At 55.3% G+C, this 21,112-nt stretch overlaps 7 protein-coding genes across 7 annotated transcripts; 4 read left to right on the top strand and 3 right to left on the bottom strand.

Moving 5' to 3' along the window:
- Positions 1-474: 474 nt before the first annotated feature.
- Positions 475-2,043, top strand: PUNSTDRAFT_55335 (uncharacterized protein). Its single transcript, XM_007387926.1, has 6 exons — positions 475-1,218; positions 1,280-1,358; positions 1,410-1,519; positions 1,569-1,639; positions 1,701-1,827; positions 1,885-2,043. Exons 1-6 carry the CDS (start codon positions 583-585, stop codon positions 1,981-1,983), a joined length of 1,122 nt encoding a protein of 373 aa, XP_007387988.1. The 5' UTR covers positions 475-582; the 3' UTR covers positions 1,984-2,043.
- Positions 2,044-2,252: 209 nt separating this feature from the next.
- On the bottom strand, positions 2,253-4,082 carry PUNSTDRAFT_138244 (uncharacterized protein; the record flags this gene model as incomplete). Its single annotated transcript, XM_007387925.1, has 2 exons — positions 2,253-3,938; positions 3,996-4,082. 2 exons carry the CDS (start codon positions 4,080-4,082, stop codon positions 2,253-2,255), a joined length of 1,773 nt encoding a protein of 590 aa, XP_007387987.1.
- Positions 4,083-4,799: 717 nt separating this feature from the next.
- On the top strand, positions 4,800-6,746 carry PUNSTDRAFT_138243 (uncharacterized protein; the record flags this gene model as incomplete). The annotated part of the gene is made up of 15 exons (XM_007387924.1): positions 4,800-4,844; positions 4,901-4,910; positions 4,974-4,993; positions 5,042-5,074; positions 5,134-5,230; positions 5,285-5,313; positions 5,369-5,486; positions 5,541-5,617; positions 5,677-5,731; positions 5,791-5,895; positions 5,979-6,008; positions 6,067-6,117; positions 6,169-6,195; positions 6,247-6,287; positions 6,336-6,746. The coding sequence occupies 15 exons, from the start codon at positions 4,800-4,802 to the stop codon at positions 6,744-6,746; spliced, it is 1,149 nt and encodes a 382-aa protein (XP_007387986.1).
- A 185-nt stretch (positions 6,747-6,931) lies between these two features.
- Positions 6,932-8,298, bottom strand: PUNSTDRAFT_47275 (ATP:ADP antiporter; the record flags this gene model as incomplete). Its single annotated transcript, XM_007387923.1, has 8 exons — positions 6,932-6,980; positions 7,038-7,240; positions 7,302-7,398; positions 7,457-7,627; positions 7,692-7,755; positions 7,817-7,945; positions 7,998-8,180; positions 8,235-8,298. The coding sequence occupies 8 exons, from the start codon at positions 8,296-8,298 to the stop codon at positions 6,932-6,934; spliced, it is 960 nt and encodes a 319-aa protein (XP_007387985.1).
- Positions 8,299-9,113: 815 nt separating this feature from the next.
- PUNSTDRAFT_55333 (uncharacterized protein) lies at positions 9,114-9,660 on the bottom strand. The gene has a single exon (XM_007387922.1). The coding sequence runs from the start codon at positions 9,510-9,512 to the stop codon at positions 9,132-9,134; it is 381 nt and encodes a 126-aa protein (XP_007387984.1). The 5' UTR covers positions 9,513-9,660; the 3' UTR covers positions 9,114-9,131.
- Positions 9,661-10,087: 427 nt separating this feature from the next.
- Positions 10,088-10,888, top strand: PUNSTDRAFT_138241 (uncharacterized protein; the record flags this gene model as incomplete). The annotated part of the gene is made up of 2 exons (XM_007387921.1): positions 10,088-10,124; positions 10,188-10,888. The coding sequence occupies 2 exons, from the start codon at positions 10,088-10,090 to the stop codon at positions 10,886-10,888; spliced, it is 738 nt and encodes a 245-aa protein (XP_007387983.1).
- Positions 10,889-11,287: 399 nt separating this feature from the next.
- Positions 11,288-20,360, top strand: PUNSTDRAFT_146276 (uncharacterized protein; the record flags this gene model as incomplete). The annotated part of the gene is made up of 41 exons (XM_007387920.1): positions 11,288-11,515; positions 11,554-12,024; positions 12,079-12,171; positions 12,225-12,314; positions 12,373-12,422; positions 12,574-12,854; positions 12,914-13,029; positions 13,098-13,126; positions 13,183-13,267; positions 13,317-13,407; positions 13,984-14,046; positions 14,101-14,798; positions 14,848-15,593; positions 15,652-15,719; positions 15,783-15,922; positions 15,973-16,155; positions 16,203-16,318; positions 16,376-16,522; positions 16,575-16,603; positions 16,657-16,754; positions 16,805-17,234; positions 17,297-17,400; positions 17,455-17,515; positions 17,707-17,848; positions 17,897-17,936; positions 17,986-18,058; positions 18,112-18,185; positions 18,238-18,448; positions 18,499-18,504; positions 18,556-18,579; positions 18,630-18,695; positions 18,755-19,214; positions 19,264-19,305; positions 19,370-19,484; positions 19,539-19,662; positions 19,710-19,768; positions 19,826-19,917; positions 19,974-19,982; positions 20,039-20,125; positions 20,177-20,239; positions 20,297-20,360. The coding sequence occupies 41 exons, from the start codon at positions 11,288-11,290 to the stop codon at positions 20,358-20,360; spliced, it is 6,168 nt and encodes a 2,055-aa protein (XP_007387982.1).
- Between the last annotated feature and the right edge of the window lie 752 nt (positions 20,361-21,112).

Here is a 21,112-nt window from a genome sequence, read left to right as displayed (position 1 = left end):
CCTGAGAATGGTCAGCTGGCAAGTATGCTATCAGAAGGAGTGCCGCATACGCTGTCGTCCCTTCTACATCGCGAAGACTCCCTCGGCGAAGACCTCGAAGTGCCTTCGTCCAGGCTTGCGCCCACGCGGCTGTTATGACCACAGGTTACATGCACACTCCTGTTCCAATGTTGTGTATACTATACGATCGACTGTGTCGAGACGGAGACTGGACGAACAAGTTCCATACTTCCAGTGCACGATAGACGTGGTGGGAAGACCTCCGACCAGCACGGAGCCCGATCCGTGCTGTGGCGTGGAAACGTCTCTTCCGCCGCTTATCTGATATGATATGATCTACCACCTCCCGCTCATCCCAGATTTTGGTGCCTACGTGCACTTCAACTCAGGCCACGACAGCAAAGGCATCCTGCAGGTACATCTTTTCCCGTAAGATCCTTGCTATGACCCACGAGCTTAATTGACCGATAGAATTCCGGTCCAAGTCGTTGATCATATATTGCACAACAGTTCGCTAGAACAACGGCCGCATTCTCATAACCGAATCAATACGGGTTCACCAAGCACCCTCGAAGTCAAGTAATGGAGGTTATTCTCCCCTTCGAAGAATTATTTGTCTGTGCCGGCGACCCCGGATCACCCGAGGTGCTCACCATTTCCAACGATGACCCGAACGCGGTAGACGTAGTTTGTCGTCTGCATCCTACACGAAACAGTGACAAGCTCCCAGACCCAAGTGACAACACTCTCGCCGCACGCATAGCACGCGCCGGCGACACTTACATATGGGAGACAACCGCGTCGGCATTGGACTTACCCTCCATCGCATCGGCTGTCTTCGCTCTCTTCTCCCTGCACCGCTCGCAGGAGTTCATCCCAATCATTCTGAATGCGGCATCTCACCCAAAAATTAGAGATAGTATCCTGAAACTTGGACTCGGCATCCCTACCCCGGGGCGGGAGGACGGAGTGACCCTCGTTCGCTCTTCCATATGGCAAATCCCGGTACTCGGATTCCTACCTGGCCCGAGCGGCTCGGATTTCCCGCTCTTCCACGTCGTCTCGAATGGGAGGCGTCACCCGCTGCGACCGCCAAAGCCTGAAGACGGAAGCATTATATACAAACGATACATCCCGCATCTCTCGAAATGGTTCGAATTGCGAGTCGTAGATCCGAAATCGGAAAAAGACATTGCACTATTCCATGAATGGCACAATGTACGGCGTCAGCATACCTAAAAAGCGTAACGTCTTAATAACTGACAGGTGGCGTCCATAGAATCCTCGAGTAGCTGCTGCATGGGGAGAGTCAGGGCCAATCGAGCACCACAAGACATATCTGAACAATGCCGAAGCAGGTACGCCCATGCCAATTGCCTATAATCCCCATCGTTATCAGAACATCGCAGACCCGCACCAAATCCCCGCCTACGGAATGCTAGACGGTATTCCGTTCATGTACTCCGAGCTTTACTGGGCATACGAAGACAACATAGGCCCGTTCGTCGGGCCTGGCCAAGTACGAAGCGTTGACAGTTAGTCTATCTGTGCTCATCGTTTGATGTTAGGCGAGTGAATGGGACCGCGGAATGCATATCCTCGTCGGCGACGAAAAATATCGTGGCCCGCATATAGTCCAGTGAGTGAACGCCGCATCATATCTGTTTCCTCACACCTAAACCAACGGCTTCATCGTGCAGAGCATGGGTATCGTCTCTCCTCCATTACCTCTTCCTCGCAGATTCGAGGACGCAGCGCATAGTGATGGAGCCTCGAGCCACGAACACGAAAGTGATCGACTACCTGTGCAAGTTCGGCGGCTTCTGCGTGAGTATCACGGAGTTGAACGGGTCTTCTTCGCAAGCCGACTCACGACGGCTTCAGGTCACGAAGCACTTCGACTTTCCGCACAAGCGCTCCGCCCTCCTCGAGCTCACTCGGGAGCGCTTCTTCCAGCTTGCACCGTTTTATTACGATGCCTAGTACGGATATTCCATGTATATCCACTAGAGACATTGCATGGAAGCTGTTGTGCATTTCGCCATAGGCCATATCACCGCCGTGGAGTGGAAATCTCGAGTGACGGTACTATCGCAAGCGCGCGTCATGTATTGCCCCGACAGTACGTATATCCCGACGAGAAGTCAATCAATTAAACGAGAGTTAAGACAGCATACAGATGTGAAAACATGCGAGACATAAGAGTCTAATATTTCGAGAACATGATAATCACCAGCCAGGGTGTTGCCGCATCAGAGGCCAAGGCCAACATTCAAGTTGGTCCCGTCCTCGCAATCGCAAGGCTCCACCGATCCGGATGCGCCGCTCGCAGTGGCACTCGCGGACGGAGACGCGGAGAGCCCGAGGAGGGCGGTCAGGTCGGCCACGACGGCGTCCAGCGCGGAAGGAAGGTCTCCAAGCGCGATGTTGAGTGCGCTTCCGGTACCGTCGACGAGGCCGTCGAGCACCTGTTCGAGCGCGCAAACGAGATCGTCGAGGTCGGCCGAGAGGTGCGAGGACGAGCCAGCCGAAAGCCCGAGGTTGACGTTGAGGAGCTGCTCAACGGCGGGGATGAGGTGCTTGAGCGCGGCGTCCACGGCGTCGACGGTACCCGATGCGAGGCCGTCCGTAGAATCAAGGAGTGCATCGATAGAGGGCGAGAGTTTGGCAAGGGACTTGCTGAGGTCTCCAAGCGCAGCGTTCACCGTGTTCCCGGTTCCGGACGCGATTCCGCCGAGAAGTTGGTCGAGCGAGCCGAGAACGTCGTTGACAGTGTCGTTCAAAGCGGCGGCCGTGCCAGAGAGCAAGTCCACGGAGCCCGTGGCGGCGCCGGCGGTAAGAACACCCAAGTCACCTGTCACGGTTTGCAGAGTGGGGACGAGATTCTTGAGGGCAGAGTCGACCGTTTCTCCGGTTCCGACCAGCAAGCCACTCGAGAGGTCTCCGAGAGCCTTCTCGAGACCGTCGACGTCAACGGTGAGAGTGGTGCAAGATTTGAGGGCGTCCACGTCGAGCTGAACATCCGCGGCGAGCAGGGCGTCGAGGGTGGCGGTGAGGTTCTGAAGCGCAACATTGACGGCGATCACAGAGGTAGATGCGATACCAGTGGTATAGTTGCCAACGTTCGCGACGAGCGGTTCCAGCTCACCAGCGGCCGAGTCAAGGCCGCGAAGGGCGTTCTCGAGAGCGCTGTTGGAATCGGAATTAGCAACGCCCAAGATCTGGTCGAGAGCGGAGGAGAGACCGCTGAAGACAGCCACAATCGTAGCGTTGAGGTCGGGAAGCGTGCCGTTGACAGCGACACCGGCAATGCCTACAAGAGAGCCAGAGGCGGACAGCAAGTCGTCGACAAGGGATTCAACAGCCGGGATCAGGCTCGCGAGAGCCGTGGTCACAGCGCCAGTGGTGCCAGATCCGAGAGCGCCGAGGAGATTGTCGAGTCCCTTAAGAAGTCCCTTGATATCCACGCTGAGCGATGCAGAGATGTGGAGATCGCCGTTATCGCCTAGGCAGGCACTTATGGCGGCGCTGAGGTCACCAAGAGCCTTGTTCGCACCCGAATCTGAGTCAGACGACACGCCGAGCGACCCGTTGACCAAGTCCAAGAGGGCGGCAACTGGAGGCTCGAGGGCGCGGAGCGAGTCCTTCACGAGATTGTCCGAGCCATGGACTACCGACGCTAGAAGCGCGTCCAATGCCTGGATGGTATCATGCAAGATGTCGTTGGCGCTAGGGCCCGAAGACCAGGAGTGACCGCCTGAGCCTAGTGAGACGGAGGTGCTGTTGGCCTCTTCGTCACAGTCCTCGACGTCGTGTCTGCGCCAGTCGGCAAGATGGCCAGGAAACCTAGCTGAAACGGCAGCGTCGGCATCGGCGTCAGAGTATATAGAGGCAGATGGTTGAAGGGTTTGGGTGGCCGAAGAGGGGTTCGTCTTAGTCTGCGTCGATAGTTAGCTTGGCACGGAAAGGTACGATGAGTGCCCATGGGAACGTACTGCGAGATGAGTGGTATGGTAACGAAGGGGTCGCGCGGTCGACGGGGTCGCCAAGAAGACGAGAGAAAAGAGAGTGAAGGCGCGCATCGCTGGCGGCGGAGAAGGTGAGAGATCGCAGGTACTGAAGAGGTGGGTCGTTGCCCGACGTCGTGGCGATTTTATACGGCGCACTTCCGCCAGTTGAGAATCTTGCCCGCCGCGGCGTGCGTCAGTTGGTTAGAAGTTGACGTGCCACCCGAGATCACCAAATTAGACGTCCACGACTTGTCCTCGACTGACAGACAGGCTCCTCCGAGGTCCGTCCTTGTGCACGCGGGATGTTCGGCTCAAGATTGACGAGCTCGCGATGGCGACCCCCACCAGTCATACGCCAAGTGTGTCCCTCACCACCAGAGCACTGAATCCGAGCGACCTCATGGCGATCCCGAGAACGCCCAGGTGGGCGGGACATGTGTCGCGCTTCATCGTCACTGGTGACCGGCGAACGCAGGTTCCGGGGTGGCTGAGTCGCCTGCCTTCACATTTCGACCTTTACGTCGTTATCGCCAAGTCAGTAGCACCGGAAGACGAAGGCAAATAGCCCGCTTGCTCTCATCGACAGGGCGAATGCAAGACGAACGCATACCTACTGACCGAAGCTTGCGACTTGGCAAGTACCGTTCCCACGCCTCCCCAATATTAATTTGATGCCCCTGGAGCTTAAGCCGAGCTGGGTGCCGAGATACGCTGATGGCAGAGGAGGTTGGAGGCATCGCGACCGAGCAGGCGCTCGACTGAGCTCCTGTTGCAACCTTGGTCTCGTCCATGGGCGATGTCGTCCTCGACCCCGTACGGTTGCAGGTCGTCCGGGTGCGTTCTCGGTTCACCATGCTACGATAGCCCGTGCACTGACCAGTAACCGGCAGTACATGCAAGGTGCGTTGACGGCTGTCAGCCCCCGCGAGAGCCGTGATCTTATCTCCTCGTCATGACCTGCAGTGGCGAGCGCAACGTTATTGGTGCGCTCCAGAATCCCAGTTACATGTCCGGAATATTCATCCTACTAGGTGACGGATTGGCTGGCGACATCCCTGGACGAGGTCCGTTGCAACCCTCGACTTCCGCGTCCTATTCACCTCATTGGGAATCCTCCCCATAGATACAGTACATATGGTTCACGAACTGGGGTGCAACCAAGATTCTCTTTCTCCTCAGTCGATACTCCCCTTTCCTCGACACGCCTCTGAACCTGATATGTGAGCGACTCTCCCTGGCTTCGGTAAACCGAACACGACGTGACCTCTGCGCAGATTATATTTCACCCTCCATTACGCCGAAGGTTCCGAACAGCATATCAGACATGTCGTTAGCGCGCTGATCAAGGTCTCGTTCAGGGTTGCTTAACGAACTATCGAATATCGACCTGTCCGTCTCCTTCATCCTACCGCCGTGGTTCTGGCTTTGACGACATCGATCTAGGGTCAACGGGCGTTGGAATGGGAATCGCCGAACGTGAGCCACTGTTTTTCGGAAACTTCGGATTAGGAGCCGACGCCTCTCTCGCAGTGATCTTGCTAATGAGAACTTATGCCATCTACGACTGCTCGCGCAAAGTCCTGATCTCGCTCGGCATATTATGGATCGTGCGCCGTTTCGTCTCGGCTCTGTTGTCTCGACTGTCATCGCTCACCCACGTCCACAGATATGGACAACAGGCAACATTCCGCTGATATACAAATTTACCCAGTCACTGGTTTGTGAGTGCGAGTGCGAATGCAATCGGAATCCAGGTGATAACGCGCTCATCACTTTGCAGACGAGGATCCGCCCGCAAGCATCAGCTTCATCCCTGGATGTTATCTGACCGATGGCAGTCCCGTCATATTCGCGACTTTCGCTTCGTTACTAGTTATCGAGACAGGTAACGTGGCTTGTGCGCAAACGCTGAAAAGTATCCCCGCGTACTGATGAACCACCTAAAGTTCTTGTAGTCATGACGATCAGACGTTACCTCCAGCACCGACGTTTACGCGAGTACCACACTATTCTACTCAGAAGTGCGGTCGGCTTACGCCTTCGTGTATATATATAGCTGCGAGATCTGGCCTGCGGAATCCCCTGCTGAAGGTGTTATATCGTGACGGTGAGACTTTTCGACGTCTTAATCACTGTATTCGCGCTCATCGGAAGGCAGGCATCTTCTTCTTCGTCATCCTTGCACGTAGGTCCACTCGCGGAGCCCATATTTGCTGTACTGATGAAAGATGTCAAGTATGCTCCCTGGCGCAAGTCCTCATGCTAGTCACCGGCCCAGTGCGTGCTTCGTTCGTCTTCATCACATCCATCCTGATGGTCTCGCAGAGGGAATATCTCGATCTCTTCGACACGTGCGCTCCTTTCACGTTTGCCTCGTCTGGGTTCGGTCTCAACGGCTTTTTCTTCTTCCCCCGTTCCAGCCTCCTGCGCGTCTTGCACTCCATCCTATGCTGCCGCATCCTGCTCAACATCCGCATGGCCGGCGCCCCGACCCCGTACTCGACGTTCTCGCACGCCCTCGTCCCGTCCACCGCGGAAGGCACGGCCGACGCCGTACTGGACACGCGGTTCACGACTACGGGGCTCGCGAGGACGATCGTCGACCCGGAGCCCTACGACGGCGCTTGGACGGGGGGGTTCGCCGGTTACGACGACGTGCCGCTGGCGTTGCTGCAAGGCTCAGAAGCGAGAGGTACAAGGCCGTCGGGCTCTGGTATGGCGCTAGCTGGCAGATAGTACGCTCTTGCCGGAATTGTAGGATTATCGATCAGATAGTGATTTTTGTTGTATAAAAGTAAGACGTTGGCCACGTCTACGAAGCCAGCCCAGGATTCAGGAACGGAAGGAAGGGACGTGAAGAATATGGCTTGCGTCGCCGGAATTTTCGTCGGCGAGGGTATACGCGAGCTTTTGTTTAGCTCTCAGCCCGATCCAGCAGCATACACCTTGCCCCAAGCAAGCTCCTGGAACCTGTCCGAAAGCCGCTTCAGCATAATCACCACCGTATCGGCTCATACGGCCACGCACTTGTCGTACAGGGCGAGCACGCCGGCTCCGGCTACGCCGCGGAGGATGTTCGCCCCGGCCCCGGCAAAGAGCGCCTTGGGTCCCTCCTTGACCGCGATCTGCTTCCCGGCGTCGATCCAGTTCTTGTACTTGACGGCGTTGCCGCTCGTCATCATCATGCGGCGGCGGATGGTGTCGAGCGGGTAGGCGGCCAGCGCCGCACCCTGTTAGGACAGCGTGAGCCTATCAATCGATCGTTAACGAGGTACGCATCGTTGGGCTCACCGTAGTGCAAAGCCAGCCAACGGCGAAGGAGGCGAAGAAGTTGCCTTGGAGCGGGCCGACGAGGAAGGTGCCTTTGATGGTGTCATAGCCGCCGAAGCTGAGAAACGTACTCCGTCAACGGTCGCAGCGAGGTACCGACACCAATCGGGGCTTACTAGAAACCGCGGTAGATCATAATGCCGATGACGCTGGGGACGAAGCCACGGTAGAGGCCGACGATGCCATCGGATTTGAGCGTCTGCTTGTAGACGTCGATCAGGCCGTTGAATTGACGCTGGCCGCCTGTGCCAGCCGACTTGAGGTCGGCCGAGAGACGAGTCCTCGCGCTGGTGGATATAGAAATACGGTGGGTACGACGTGAGAGGATTCACATGTATCATCATGACGTACTAATCGAGCGAGTATACGAAGATGGACGAGGAGGCCCCGGCTGCGGCGCCGCTGGCAACGTTACCTGATAATCACGCGCGTGATCAGCAGGTCAGCGTCGAAGGGAAAGCGTGTTGAATACACACCCATGAGCCAGAGAGCGTACCCTTCGTTCTTCTTGAATCCGAACATTTTCTTGTACGTATCCTTGAAGGCAAAGTTCAAAGCCTGGGTAGGGAAGTAGCGCAATACGTTGGTGCCATTTCCGCGCCAGACTGTGCACAGACGTTGAATGTATGAGTATTGCCTATCTGACTGGCTACTTACGGCTCTTGAGCCCTTCTTCGTTGTATGTGCGCTGGAAGCAATCGATGATGCCAGTGTAAGGGCGTTCGAGCCGACCGGCGGCGATCATGGAGCCCTGATTCTGGATGAGCAGCTTGACGCGCTCGATGGGAGCGGCTGCAGTCTTCGATATGGAGGCCGCTGTGCCACCCATCAAAAAATCAACTATATAGAAGTGGTGAGCGGTTAATATCAATCTGAGAATGCAGGTGACCCTACCCAAGAAGGTCGTTAGATTGGCCGGCTTGGCAGACAGTTGTTTGTCTTTCTGGCTGTCCGACATGGTTATTCGACGGGACAGTTACTGAGAGAAGTCTGAGGTTATAGTTCAGCAGTCCTTTGTGGACCAAATTTAGGAGGCTAGTAACTAGTAAGAAGAATCCGAGACTGAGTGGGGGTTGTCGAAGCGCTCTTTGCTTGATAGGAAAAGGTGCATTGATCGTCCAGGAGCTTATATAGAATGCAATGGGCGTGCATGACGAGGCGTGAGGCCAAGGGTTTGCGCCGTGAGTGGTCGGGTTTGGGAGGAACAGGAACCTCAGCGGACATCCGTCGAGCGTCATCTTGCAACAGCCATTCACATAGAACAATCAATACCGCTCGTAGGAAGTAGCTAATGCGAGTGGAGAGGTGGCTGCAAGGCGCGTTCGTTCATTGGACGGAAGCTCCGGATCGTCTCGGGATCGTTCCCGCCGGAGGCGGAGCACGGCACTCGTCGGGAGCAGCTCCTGGCCTTCCCGATAATGTTGCTGCGAGCTGTGAGAGCATGCGGATTGAGCGCAGCATGACTGAACGTGACGCGCTCGAGCATCTCCTCAGAACGCCACCATCTTTTAAAAACAAACTTGGAGCGCCTGATGCGCAGCATGTGTATGTATACCCTGGAAGCAAGCACGATTCCAGCAAACCAGAGGACTGCTGAACTGTTGTTGTACCAAATTTACATGGCTAATCCAGCGAGATGGAAGATGACCCAGAGCGTCGTGTCGATGGGGACGAAGCCAGCTGTATGAGGTTGGTTCGGCACACAGCCACTTGCCGGGATGCTCTGCGTCGGTGACGATGCTCTCCTCCTTCGACCCAAGCGTCCACGGTCGGCGTGTAAGTCATACATACTCATGACCTGAAGCCGCGACGATCTGCTTTTGCCTGCTCTCGGTGTCGGTGCTTGTTGCCCGACGGCCCATACTGCTTACCAGGATTCTCATCTTCCCAACAGTTTCCATACCGCGCATAGTTCCGCGTATCAAGCACATCACGCACAGTCGTTGCTCGGAGGAGAAGCACGGTTCCCAACGCATGCACGAAGAACGCGGAGTTGTTCGATCGCGCTACCTTCGACCAACCCCTCCTGGGTCTGCACACCACAACGGTTTCCTCCTTGCTGCATGCAGAGATAGCTACGCATCTCTGGTCGTCCGATTCATCACCGCAAAAACACCATGTGATGATTATGCGCGCGGCGCAACCAACGCTAAGTAAAGGCAGAGCCCGCATCCGATCAATCAAAACCCCACTCAAGATGCTGTGCTTCCGCGCCGGATCCCGATCCAGCGCGACGAACGCTAACCGCCGGCTGATTTTCTGCTGACCATGGGTTCACCATTTGTAGTGGTCTTGATGTTGCTGTAGCACGACGTAGCAATGCCGCGCACCAAGGTTTCGCCCTCACCCGGCCTGGCTAAGCGTCTGCCCCTCCGAATAAGCAACGTTCTCGATCCTGCATCACTGCCAATAGACAGCAACAGACCTGCTTGGTGCGGGCCAGGGGAAGGCGGCATCAGACCTCCGATCGAAGCAGAACGCTGTGCCTCCGGACCTGTCGGATCGCGATCCTCCTCTCGAACGCGTCGCCAAAAGAAATGTGGCATGGAAACGAGGCACAACATGGCATAACACACGGCTGACTTCGTGCTGATGACTGGCCATACCGCGCGGGGTATATAAACCTGGGACGCACTCCGTCGTTCCTCAGTCGACTGGTCGATCTCATCTACACCTTCCACCCACGTTCCTTCTCGCGCAGCTTTTATTCCTTTTCGCGCCCACCCCTTTTTTCACGAAAACCAATCATGAAGTTCACCACCTCTTTTGTCGCCCTCTCCCTCGGTATGTATCGCTAACATCTCCTCGGTGTGCTGTTCCTGACCGTTGGTGCCTTTTATATCACAGTCGCCCTCGGCGTCCAAGCTCGTCATGAGCTTCCCTCGCGCTACTCCCTTGCGCGTCGCGGCAACCAGTTCGTCACTGGCCCGTGCTCCGTCGACTCGGACTGCCAACAGGGTTGCTGTGGCTTCGCCACTGGCAAATGCGCCGGCCCCGCGGTCGCGCAGAGCAACGGCTCCGGCGGATGCGGCCACGGCACCGCCGCCCCCAACTGCAACGTCGCCGCCGCGCTCGGCCTCAAGGACTGCATCGCCGGCGCCGTGAACGGCAACCTCGCCGATCCCGCCGTCCAGACCGCGGCCGCGTTCGTCGCCCAGCTCGACGGCCTCCCCTTCACCCCCGCCTCGGGCTCCTCCGCGTCCAACAACGCGGCCGCCCCGGCTGCGGCCGCCCCCGCCGCCGCTGCACCCGCGGCGGACCAGGCCAGCAAGAGCACCGTCTTCGAGACGTGCGCGGCCGACTCGGACTGCCAGCAGGGCTGCTGCGGCTTCTCCACCGGCAAGTGCGCCGGACCCGCGGTCGCGCAGACCAACGGCTCCGGCGGGTGCGGCCACGGCACGGCCGTCCCCAACTGCAGCGTCGCCAAGGCGCTCGGCCTCAGCGACTGCGTCGCGGGCGGCACCAGCAACCCGACCGACCCCCTCGTCCAGGCCGCGGCCGCGTTCGTCTCCAAGCTCGACAACATCCCGTTCACCCCCGCCAAATAGGCGCGCGAGCGCGTAGACGACGGTGGTATGGCATTGGGTTCTGTAGAGGTTTTTCTACGGAGGGTTGTGCAATGAGATCATGATTGGCGGAATACCGCCCCGCGAGAAACTCGAGTGACGTCTAAGCCCGTGAGGCATGCGCAGTATGCGATTGCCTCCGTAATGTATGTGAACGATGAACGGAGCACCTCTGAACAGAAAAGCGAAGGAACCAGCTGATGATTCCGGTCGGGAACGTATGTAGGGCTGTGACCGGCTCCTCTCCCCACGCGTCGGCCGTTTTGGCTTTCGAACCCTTCAGTTCGACCCTGAGGCTGCAGTTATAAACACAACGCGATAATCTTGCGACAGTTCGATGACTGTTGGGTGTTTGCTGCCTGCACCGAGCGCCAGCGAACGATGAACTTGCTCGATCACCCCATCCTCGCGTTATGGGCAGCCGTCCTGGTGGTGGTCGCACGACCGTCTGCGGCAGACCAACACCAGACACCTCTGCGTCCCGACCGCGCCGCATTCAATGGAGAATATGGCATCGGCACGATTGACCCGGGAACCTTCCAGCGCGTCGCAGTTCGGACGGAGGAAAGCATCGAGCGACTGGCATGGCTAGCCGAGGCGAGCATATGCGTGCAAGGCGCATACCCTAAGGCTGACCATCTCCATAGGCCTATCATCTCGACGTATGGCACCTCTCTTCAGAACAGGGTTACGCAGACGTATTCTTCCCGCCAGCAGCGACGGCTACCTTGAACCATACTTACTTCCTGAGCGATCCCGGGCTCCTCCTCCTCCATTCCGTGCCCATAGCCGATCCGCTTCCAAATCCGCGCCGACGCGATGACAACGTGAAGACGATGAAGAAACTGAACGCTTTCCATCGAAAGTATCACTCGCTGGAGGAGGTCGACGACTTCCTCGACCGTCTGGTGGACGAGCACCCGAACGTGACGCAAGTGACAACGCTAGGACTCAGCGCGGAAGGACGGGAAATGCGTGCGCTGACCATCGGACGCGCTGTGGAAGAGACGCCGGCGTTCATCAGGGACGACCCTGTTCATCGGAGACGCGATAACGCGAAGAAGAAGAGAGGCCGGAAGCTTGGTTTCGTCATCATGGGCCCGCAGCATGCCCGAGAGGTGCGCGCGTTGCCGTTCCTCTCCGTCGTCTTAAGGTGCTTACACTATGCTCAGTGGATAGGAACGGCATCGGCGCTTTACTTCGCCCACGCTCTCGCCTCTAACAACTCCGACATGGGACTCATGGGCGACTTGCTCGATCTATTCGTGCGCATATACCCCGCTCTTTGCGTCGCATCGATATGAATACGTCGTGTCAGACCTTCTACATCATCCCGGTACCCAATCCGGACGGATACGCATATACCTGGGATCCCCAAGGCGACAGGTTCTGGTACAAGAACCGCCAGGTGCGTCATATTCCATCGATCCAGTTTCATTTGAAAGAAGGTTGACGCCTATACTCAGATGACGGAGCCTGATCAAGACGCTCAGTGCCTCGGTATCGACATGAATCGGTGAGCGTCCGTTCTCCTCTGCACTTTTTTGTTCATTCGAAACCATTTTGATGACGGGCTTGATCACGTACCCCAATTATTGCCGGGAGTCACGTCTGAGTTCTTCCTCGAGAATTGCGAACTCATTCTAACTTGCACCTGCCCTCTGTAGTAATTGGGGCTACAAATGGAAGAAGACCGCGCCGCACATGCCCACAGGTCCCACCATTCTCGGAGACGTTCGATCATCCGGCGAAGCCACCAACGACGAGGCGATGTGGGACGACCTGAAAAAGAAGAAGAAAGCAAAGAAGCCGCCTGCGTCGCCTTGCTCGCAATGGTACCCGGGCCATCGCCCCTTCGAATCGCCCGAGGTGAACAACATCGCCAACTTCATCGCAACGCTCCCCGACCTCGAGGCCTTCGCCGAACTACGGAGCTACGGGCAGATGCGTACGTCTTCATTTCGTCCGTCGCGATCGCACAGGCGCTGATTCACCTCCGATCGTCAGTGAGCACGCCTTATTCGTTCTCGTGCAAGAAGCAGCCAGCGCACTCGGAGGACCAACTCGAGGCAGCTGTGGGCGCCGTTAGCGCCATGAAGAAAAGCTACGGTACTGTCTACACGGTGAGCGCACCATCATGCCCTCGCAGCGCCCATGATGATCGGCTCACTCTTGTGGGGATATCGTTCAGGCTGGCCGACTCTGCGAAACGCTTTATCCGTAAGCTATCCTTTTTCGCATTTGATCGACGCTCCGTTGACACCGTACCATCCCAGCGCGCGCGGAAACGTCCTCGACTGGGTGCACGCCAAGGCGGGCGTCAAATACGCGTTCGCCGCCCATCTGCGCGACACTGGCACGGTACGCGGTTCCCGCTTTAGCCCCGCTTCTCCCGCTTGACGTAAAACAGTACGGCTTCGCGCTCCCTGAGGAATGGATACGACCCGTCGGTGAAGAGACCGCGGATATGATCCGATACATCGCGGAATTCATCGACGGCAGTCCGCACTGAAGGACTCGTCGTCTCCCCATATGCGAGCTGGTAAGCCCCCATGTTGGAAGCATCGTGTACTGCGCTGTTGATCGATTCTCTGTTTTGAGTTCTCCCTCTCTGTATAATTTGTGTATAAATAGAGTAATCATTACGTTTCACCGCCATGCTAAAACGGGATACTCTGCCCTGCAAGATCGCCGCTCGGGTAGCCTCTATCTGCCATCCATGGCGATAATTATTGCAATGGAATTACTTTCGAGACCCGAGTATGGCTAGCGCACCGGTGTGTTGGTTATCCCCACAGTCAAAACACCCTTTCTCTGCCACTTCCTCCCGGCGCAGCACCGCAACGTCCCACCGATTTTCCGACATATGTACACATGTTGAAAGCCTAGAGCATGAGGGCGTGTTCCGACGCCCGGCGTAACTATGTAAACTGGGTAGTCGCACCGGCCGTTGAATAGCCGGCCGAACAATTTCAATATCATGGACGAGTGTCGTACCGATGTCAAATGCACGAAAAAATGCAGCTGTAGCGTGTACGGTCGCAGGTTCGGTACAACCCGAGTTGAGGCCCCTATAGTTCACAAGAGTGTCGATCCCTACTGCTGCACTTTGTACCCCGCCACTATCGCGGTTTGGGGCGGTATGTGCTCTGACAACGACCTCCTTGGTTTCCTACATATCTACCGACTGCCAGCACTACTCTTCGATTCCATCGGTCAACTCCTATACTCGAACCCTTCTCTCGAGGCTTGGGCAGCGACACATGCTATCTCAGGGGGCGACCTGATCTCCCAAGTTACGACGCGACTTCACGACTTCGCAGACGTTCCGTCGAGGCTGGTGACCAAATTCCCGCAGGCGGGGCCGGGTTCGGCGCTCTTGTGGACTGTCACCGGGGATGGGGAGCGCGTTTTGGTCGTGGGCCAGGATCACCAATCCCAAAATGTACTGTCCGTGCCTGAACCTACAGCGCGGCCGATGATCCGTCTTCCTTGGTACGAGCAGAAGAGGTTCATCTGCATGCAGACAGGCGGAGGTGAGATGGGCGACCTCGTCAGGGGATTCGATTGGGCATCTACGTCCTTGGGCGCGCTCGAGACGTGGTCGCAATCTCTGGTCAGTTTTGTTGGCTGCATGCTTCGCAACCCCACACCTATGTCCTTGTACGTCGGGGAAGAGCACCTGGTGATGTACAACGACGCGTTCAAACCTGTACTCGGACCAGGTAAACATCCTCGCTCTCTGGGACGACCTGCGGAGGAGGTCTGGGCTGAGATATGGGATTCGATCGAAGTGCCTCTGAGGCAGGCTCTTCAGGGCCGAAGCTACTATCGTGAGAACGATTTGCTATTCTTCGATCGCCTTTCAGACGGACCCAATAGTCTTGAGGAGGTGAGCGCGATTTGGCAGGACGAGTGTATTGGTCTGATGTCGAAGCCAGGTCTACGCGTCGTGGTCTTATACACCTATATACGACGATTATGAAGTCATCGCTATTCAGCTCATATTATACGAACAATCACAGAAACAAGATCCCATCGGCATGCGACGTATTTCCACTCTATCCGACCTAGGATCTCGGCTGCTGAGCGCTAGACGTATATCCGATCTATGCCGCATGTCCTGTGACGTTCTTCGCCAGCTGGACCACGACCTACCGTATTGCCTCGCGTACACCCGAACGATTTTGCCGACGGACGACGACGCTTTCAACACCTCCAACTCTTCGTCCGTCGGATCTGCATCCATGACATCGAACTCACAGGCGTCCTTGGAGTCGACCCGATTCAATTTTTCCCTAGAGGAGACTGTCGGGTGTTCGGCTGGCTGCGCTCTCGCGCCAATGCGGATCGATATCGACATCGAAGACGAGGCTTCTCCGACTGTGCACGACATCTTGTGGGACGATGCTATTCGGAAGATGTGCCGAACTGGGACGTGGGTCGAAGCGCAGGTCCTGGACCGCTTCCTCGCGGACGTACCTCATCGAGGAGTTGCGAGAGCTCGTCCGAGCAGAGCTATCTGCATCCCGCTAAAGCATGGCTGTGAAGTACTGGGATGCACCATCTTCTTGTTGAACCCGGCTGCGCCTTGGGGACCGCAGTTCAAGGCGTTCATGTCTGTTCTCGAGAGACAGTTGAGCTTAAGCGCGACCATGGTCAAAAGCTACGAGGACGAAGTGCGACGGTACGCTACCGGGTTATCATAAAACTGGATCGAGATCCCCACTCATCGATACCTACAGGAGTGAGGAACTAGCGGCACTTGACAGAGCCAAAACTGCGTTCTTCACCGGTGTCAGTCACGAACTTCGTAAGCGATGCCTCACTGGCAATGAGATACACACGGTATCGGATTTGACCTCGCACTACCCAGGGACGCCGCTCACGTTGATCCTGGGTCCGGCGCAAGTTCTGGGCTCCGACACGAGGCTCACCCCGTCGCAGCAAGCACAGATCTCGTTGATCACCGGTAACGCTAAGAGATTGCTCCGTTTAGTCAACTCCATCCTGGAAGTAAGCGGTCATGATATTGACAATCGCAATCATAACTGACGATTCATCAGTTCTCTCGTGCCGAAGCGGGTAAACTCAGTGCTCGATTCACCCCTGTGTCTCTGGGAAAAGTCACCGCGGAGCTGGTCTGTTGCTTCCGTAGCGCAATAGAGAATGCCGGGATGGAGTTGAAAGTGGATAATCGTGCCTCGGATGACTGTTTGGTGTGGGTGGACACCGAGAAATGGGAGCAGGTAAGTTCATGTGCTGGGGCATGGAACCCCGAACTGATATTTCGCAGATTGTCTTTAACATCATGAGCAACGCTTTCAAGTTCACCTTTGAGGGTGGAATTCATGCCCACATTTACGCCCATGAGGATGAGTTCTTTTTCGAGATCTCGGATACTGGCATTGGGTAATATTTCATCGCAATGGTCACCTCATTATCACTCCTGATGTCTGCTTTTCCCAGTATACAGAAGGAACATCTTGGCACTATCTTCGACAGGTTTACGCGGATTGAGAACCTCAGGGCGCGCAGCGTGGAAGGATCAGGCATAGGTTTAAGCCTGACAGCCGAACTTGTCAAAGCGCATGGGGGAAAGATAACCGTGAAAAGGTTAGCAAGTTACATTCGGTCTGGCGTTCAGTGGCTCTCATGCCATGTCCAGTGTTCCGGATAAAGGAAGCACCTTCCAAAGTACGTTACATGAGATGAACATTCTGCACGATGCATCATTCTCGCTTTTCTAGTTCGCTTGCCCCTGGGTTACTCTCATTTGCCATCTCATTCTTTGCTTCCGCCGTCTGAAGAGAAAGGGAGCTCACGCAATGATAGCAAAGTCGACGTGGTTCGTGAGATATACTCATTCAAACAGGCTACGCTGAACTGTGGCCCTAGATTCCGGACTCTATGCTCATTCCAGTCGTCATCCCGTCTACTGAAGTTGATCCTGATCAACGATGGTCCGACGAAGACAGCGGCGAAACGACTCCTATGTTCCCTCCCATTGTCTTCGGCAATCGCGCGCGCGCTCGCATACTACTCGCGGATGACAACGCCGACATGCGCACATTCATCCGGAGCATTCTCTCCAGGTACTGGGATGTCTGCGAAGTCGGTGATGGCCAAGCGGCATGGGAGATGTTGCAAGCAGATCCAAACTCATATGATCTACTGATATCCGACGTCATCATGCCTCGCATGGATGGCCAGGAACTGGTCAAAGCGATACGAAGTGATGAGCGGTTCATTGGGATGCGCATCATCTTGTTGAGCGCGTATGCTGGAGAGAAGACGGGCATAGAAAGCTTGATAGCGGGAGCTGACGGTCAGCCTTCTACTCGCATTGCTGACTTCAACGTGTTCTGATTTACTACGTCACTACGTCAGACCACCTGACGAAGCCCTTTTCGACCAGGGAGCTTCTCCTTCGATCTCACGCACATCTCCAATGGGCTGCCATACAATCAGAACTCCGGGCTCGCGTTGAAGAGGTTTGAAGCGAACTCCTTGCTTGCAACTTAAGAATGACACGCCGGTCGAACTAGCGTACTCAGGCCTTGGAAGAATCCAGGGAGACATTCCGAAGGCTCAGCGATCTGCTACAAGGTACGCTTTGGATTGTCGAATAAGTTGCGCTACCCTACACGTATGGCTCCAGTGGGTGTGCACCGATGTGATCGGGAAGGAAAAATTATCTATGCCAATCGACGATGGTTACAAACAACGCAACTCGGTCTCGATGAACTAGAAGGCGAGTGCTCCGAATTGCCTATGACGCATTCTCAACGGAGCTCAAGAATGGCCCAATGTGCTTCATCCCGACGATCGCGAGCATGCGGTTCAACTCTACCTCAAGGCTATTGCTGAGGGTGTAGGGTTCTCCGTGCCTTTGGAGACTCGCATCCGCGATCGCTTAACCGGTCTGATCGTTGATATCGCGTGAGTTTCTAACCCGACCGATTGCGCTGACCTAACATAGCTCTGAAGTTATGATTTGCAGCCGGAGCTGGATGGCGACGGCGAATGCGTGAGTGGTTTACTCTAAACAGGGTGCTGTGAGTTGACGGGATCCTCAGACGGGGTTTGTGGGTGTGTTCACCGATATCACAATGCTCCGCGAACTGCAACGGGAGTCTATGGCATCTGAACGTGCGCGAAGGCATGTTGCGGTTTCGCAAATGAGTGGTCCTGTAACGACTAAGAGGCTGAAAATAGGGAAGAGGCGGAACAGAATCGGCAGCTGCAAGAACAGTTCATCGACATCACTTGCCATGAAGTACGCCTTCGGAAACAAACGTTGCAAACCTACTGATGCCTGATGTCACCAGCTCCGAAATCCACTGAATGCGATCTCGAACTGCGCAGAGCTTCTTGGAGAATCTCTCCGGCGCATCAAAAGCATACAAGAGCATCTTCGGCAAGACCCTCGGTGGTCGGAATTCGCAGAATTTTGCCAACCACTTCAAGCCGACCTCGACGAAGATTTGGAAGCGGTTGAAACCATCATCCTGTGCAGTAGACATCAAAAACGTATAGCGGGTGCGCCATTTAATATGCTTGTCCTATCCACGTGCTCACCTTACTCTGAGAAGACGGTGCGTATATCCACATGAGCATTCGAGGTTGACTTGCTCATAGTCAGATAGACGTGCTTCACATATCTAAACTCAGTATGTGAGAGTCGCCACGCATGACACCTGATTGTGACATGTTCTCTTAGGTGGTCATCTGATTACGCTCGTGGACACGGAGTTTGATGCTGAAGAGACGATACAATGCACTATCAGTGAGTCAACTTAACGCATTCAAAAATTCGTATCTGATCTGTGGCGCCATTGATCTCAGAACAATTTGCTTTGGAGGTTCGGGCAAAGCATATCGACCTCATCTACGAGCGAGATTCGTCATTAGATCATATCGGCGCCGTAGTAGGGGACGAAGGCCGGTTCAATCAGATGTCGGTTCACGACTGTCTCGTCATCGCTATGCTAACGGCGTTCGCCAGCTGTGTCAATCTGCTTTCCAATGCGATAAAGTTCACGGAGAACATGCCGACACGTCGGATTCGCGTTCGACTTGGTGCAACACGAGTCATAGACGATCCGGACGGGGAACAAGATGACGGGGCCCCAGGGGACGAACTTCTTCCTCTCTGCAAGGTTTCAAATTACTGCACGAACGACTCCGAAGAGGGTGCTCCAGTCTTACTTCACGTAGCCGTCAGCGATACAGGTCACGGCATGACTGCCGAGGAGCAGAGCCGCATCTTTCGGAGATTTGCGCAAGCCTCGCCCAAGACATATCGGTGAGCTGGTCGAAAGAATCCGTCGAGCACTGCTAACCTGTAGTGTTAGCGAGTTCGGTGGCATCGGGCTCGGCCTCTGGATATCGCGAAGGTTAGTTGAATTGCAGGGTGGCAAAATAAGTCTACAGAGCGAGAAAGACGTCGGAACAGGCAAGCTTTGCCGTCAATTCCGAACACTCAGAAGTAGTAACTGTCGAAACAGTATTCCGATTCCACATCAAAGTCAAACGCGGGCAGCTTGATCGCATACACGAGAGCAGCGATAACGAAGTATGCGTTGTGCTCACTAGCAAATGTTCATACTTACGAGTATCCTTGGACTAGGCTTCAGGCTTCAGTATTCTAACAGACGGCTTCACGCAGAACATCCTACCAAACAGCCACGGAAACGTCTTTGTACACGAACATCAGCAACACTCCTCGCGCCCGCGCGTGTTGGTCGTAGAAGGTGAGTCACAACCTGGGCTCTACGCATAGATATGACGATTTCCCCAGACAACAAAATCAATCAGAAACTACTCTCGAGGATCTTGAGGGGCTTGGACTGCGACGTCGTAAGCGCTATAACTTGGCCCATTTTTGTACTCGAAGGATCTTCTTGGCATGTCTAGATAACTGCCAATGACGGCGCAGACTGCATTGCGAAGATAGATGCTCTTATTTGCGAACCGGATACTCCTGCATTCGACCTGATACTCATGGAGTGAGTGAGCCTCTCGCAGTCGTCTCCTAGAGTAAGTATCTAATAACGATTTGCAGTCTTGAAATGTGAGAAATCGTCGCGCGATTCCTGACGGATTGCAGCTAATCCAAATCCACAACAGGCCAGTGATCGACGGCCTCCAAGCAACTCAGAAGATTCGCGCAGCAGAAGCCGATGGGAGGTATCCCCTCCGACATCGAATAGTAGCGTGAGTGACGATACGATGCACGGTTGCTCTACGACTCATTCGGAGCTTTAGCGTCACGGCCAACGCGAGGCAACAGTATGCGGACATGTCGAGCGCCATGGGCATGGACGGATTGTGAGTTCGCCTGTATTCCGTCGGACATCCGGATCGCACGCTGAGCCATATCGTCAGCTTGCGGAAACCCTATTCAAAGGCTGAAGTAGCAGAGATCGTCCGCACATTCACGTCGCGATGACTATCATCATGAATGCATATTACTGAGCTCCGTTATCCACTTGTAAGAAAATAGACATCGGCTCGTTCCCGGAATTCGTGCGCACCGAACCGGTCTACTTGACTGGTCTTAAAAAGCACAGTTGCGACACTGAGGCATTGTTGGATGGTTACCTGAGCTTGCTCAGGTATCTCGGATGCCGGTAATTAGTAAGCATCAGTAACCGTGGCGGTGCTAAGTTCGTGGCGATGCGCTTTTACCGTGTCAAACTCTTTTTTTAAGAATGCAATCTACTCGTGCAATGGCAATGCAAGGTGAAGGCGCGGGGCACCCGCCTTTTTCCAGTGCATAACAGAGGATGGTAATCAATATCATGACCAGATTGTTAGAACCTAGATCGTCGAAGAAGACCATGACACTAACCGAGTCATCGTATGACGCACTGGGGCCCTGATTCGATGACGGGTTCTCGAGTGCAGACAACGCGATTGGGTTGGAAGAAACGCTCCTGTGCCGATGCAAGAGTTTGACGCCGAGCGTAGAGCATCGAACTCCGAAAGGCTGCCGGATCGGCATGGGTTCGGCCATTGCGGACCGACTATCCCCGGTTCATTGCGGACCAATCATGTTCGTTCTCATAAGGGTGTCTAATTTCATTCGATCCGTCAATGGGTACAGTCATCTCGTCCTGACGATACACCGAACCGACCGGAATCCTGAACTTGACCATCCCGAGACCTTCGGCATCGTCAAACGCGTGCCAGCTCCCTGCA

Source organism: Punctularia strigosozonata (genome assembly GCF_000264995.1).
Source record: "Punctularia strigosozonata HHB-11173 SS5 unplaced genomic scaffold PUNSTscaffold_16, whole genome shotgun sequence".
NCBI classification, from domain to species: Eukaryota; Fungi; Basidiomycota; class Agaricomycetes; order Corticiales; family Punctulariaceae; genus Punctularia; species Punctularia strigosozonata.
The sequence above is the reverse complement of the archived record's forward strand: the minus strand, read 5'-3'. Positions and strand labels throughout refer to the sequence as shown.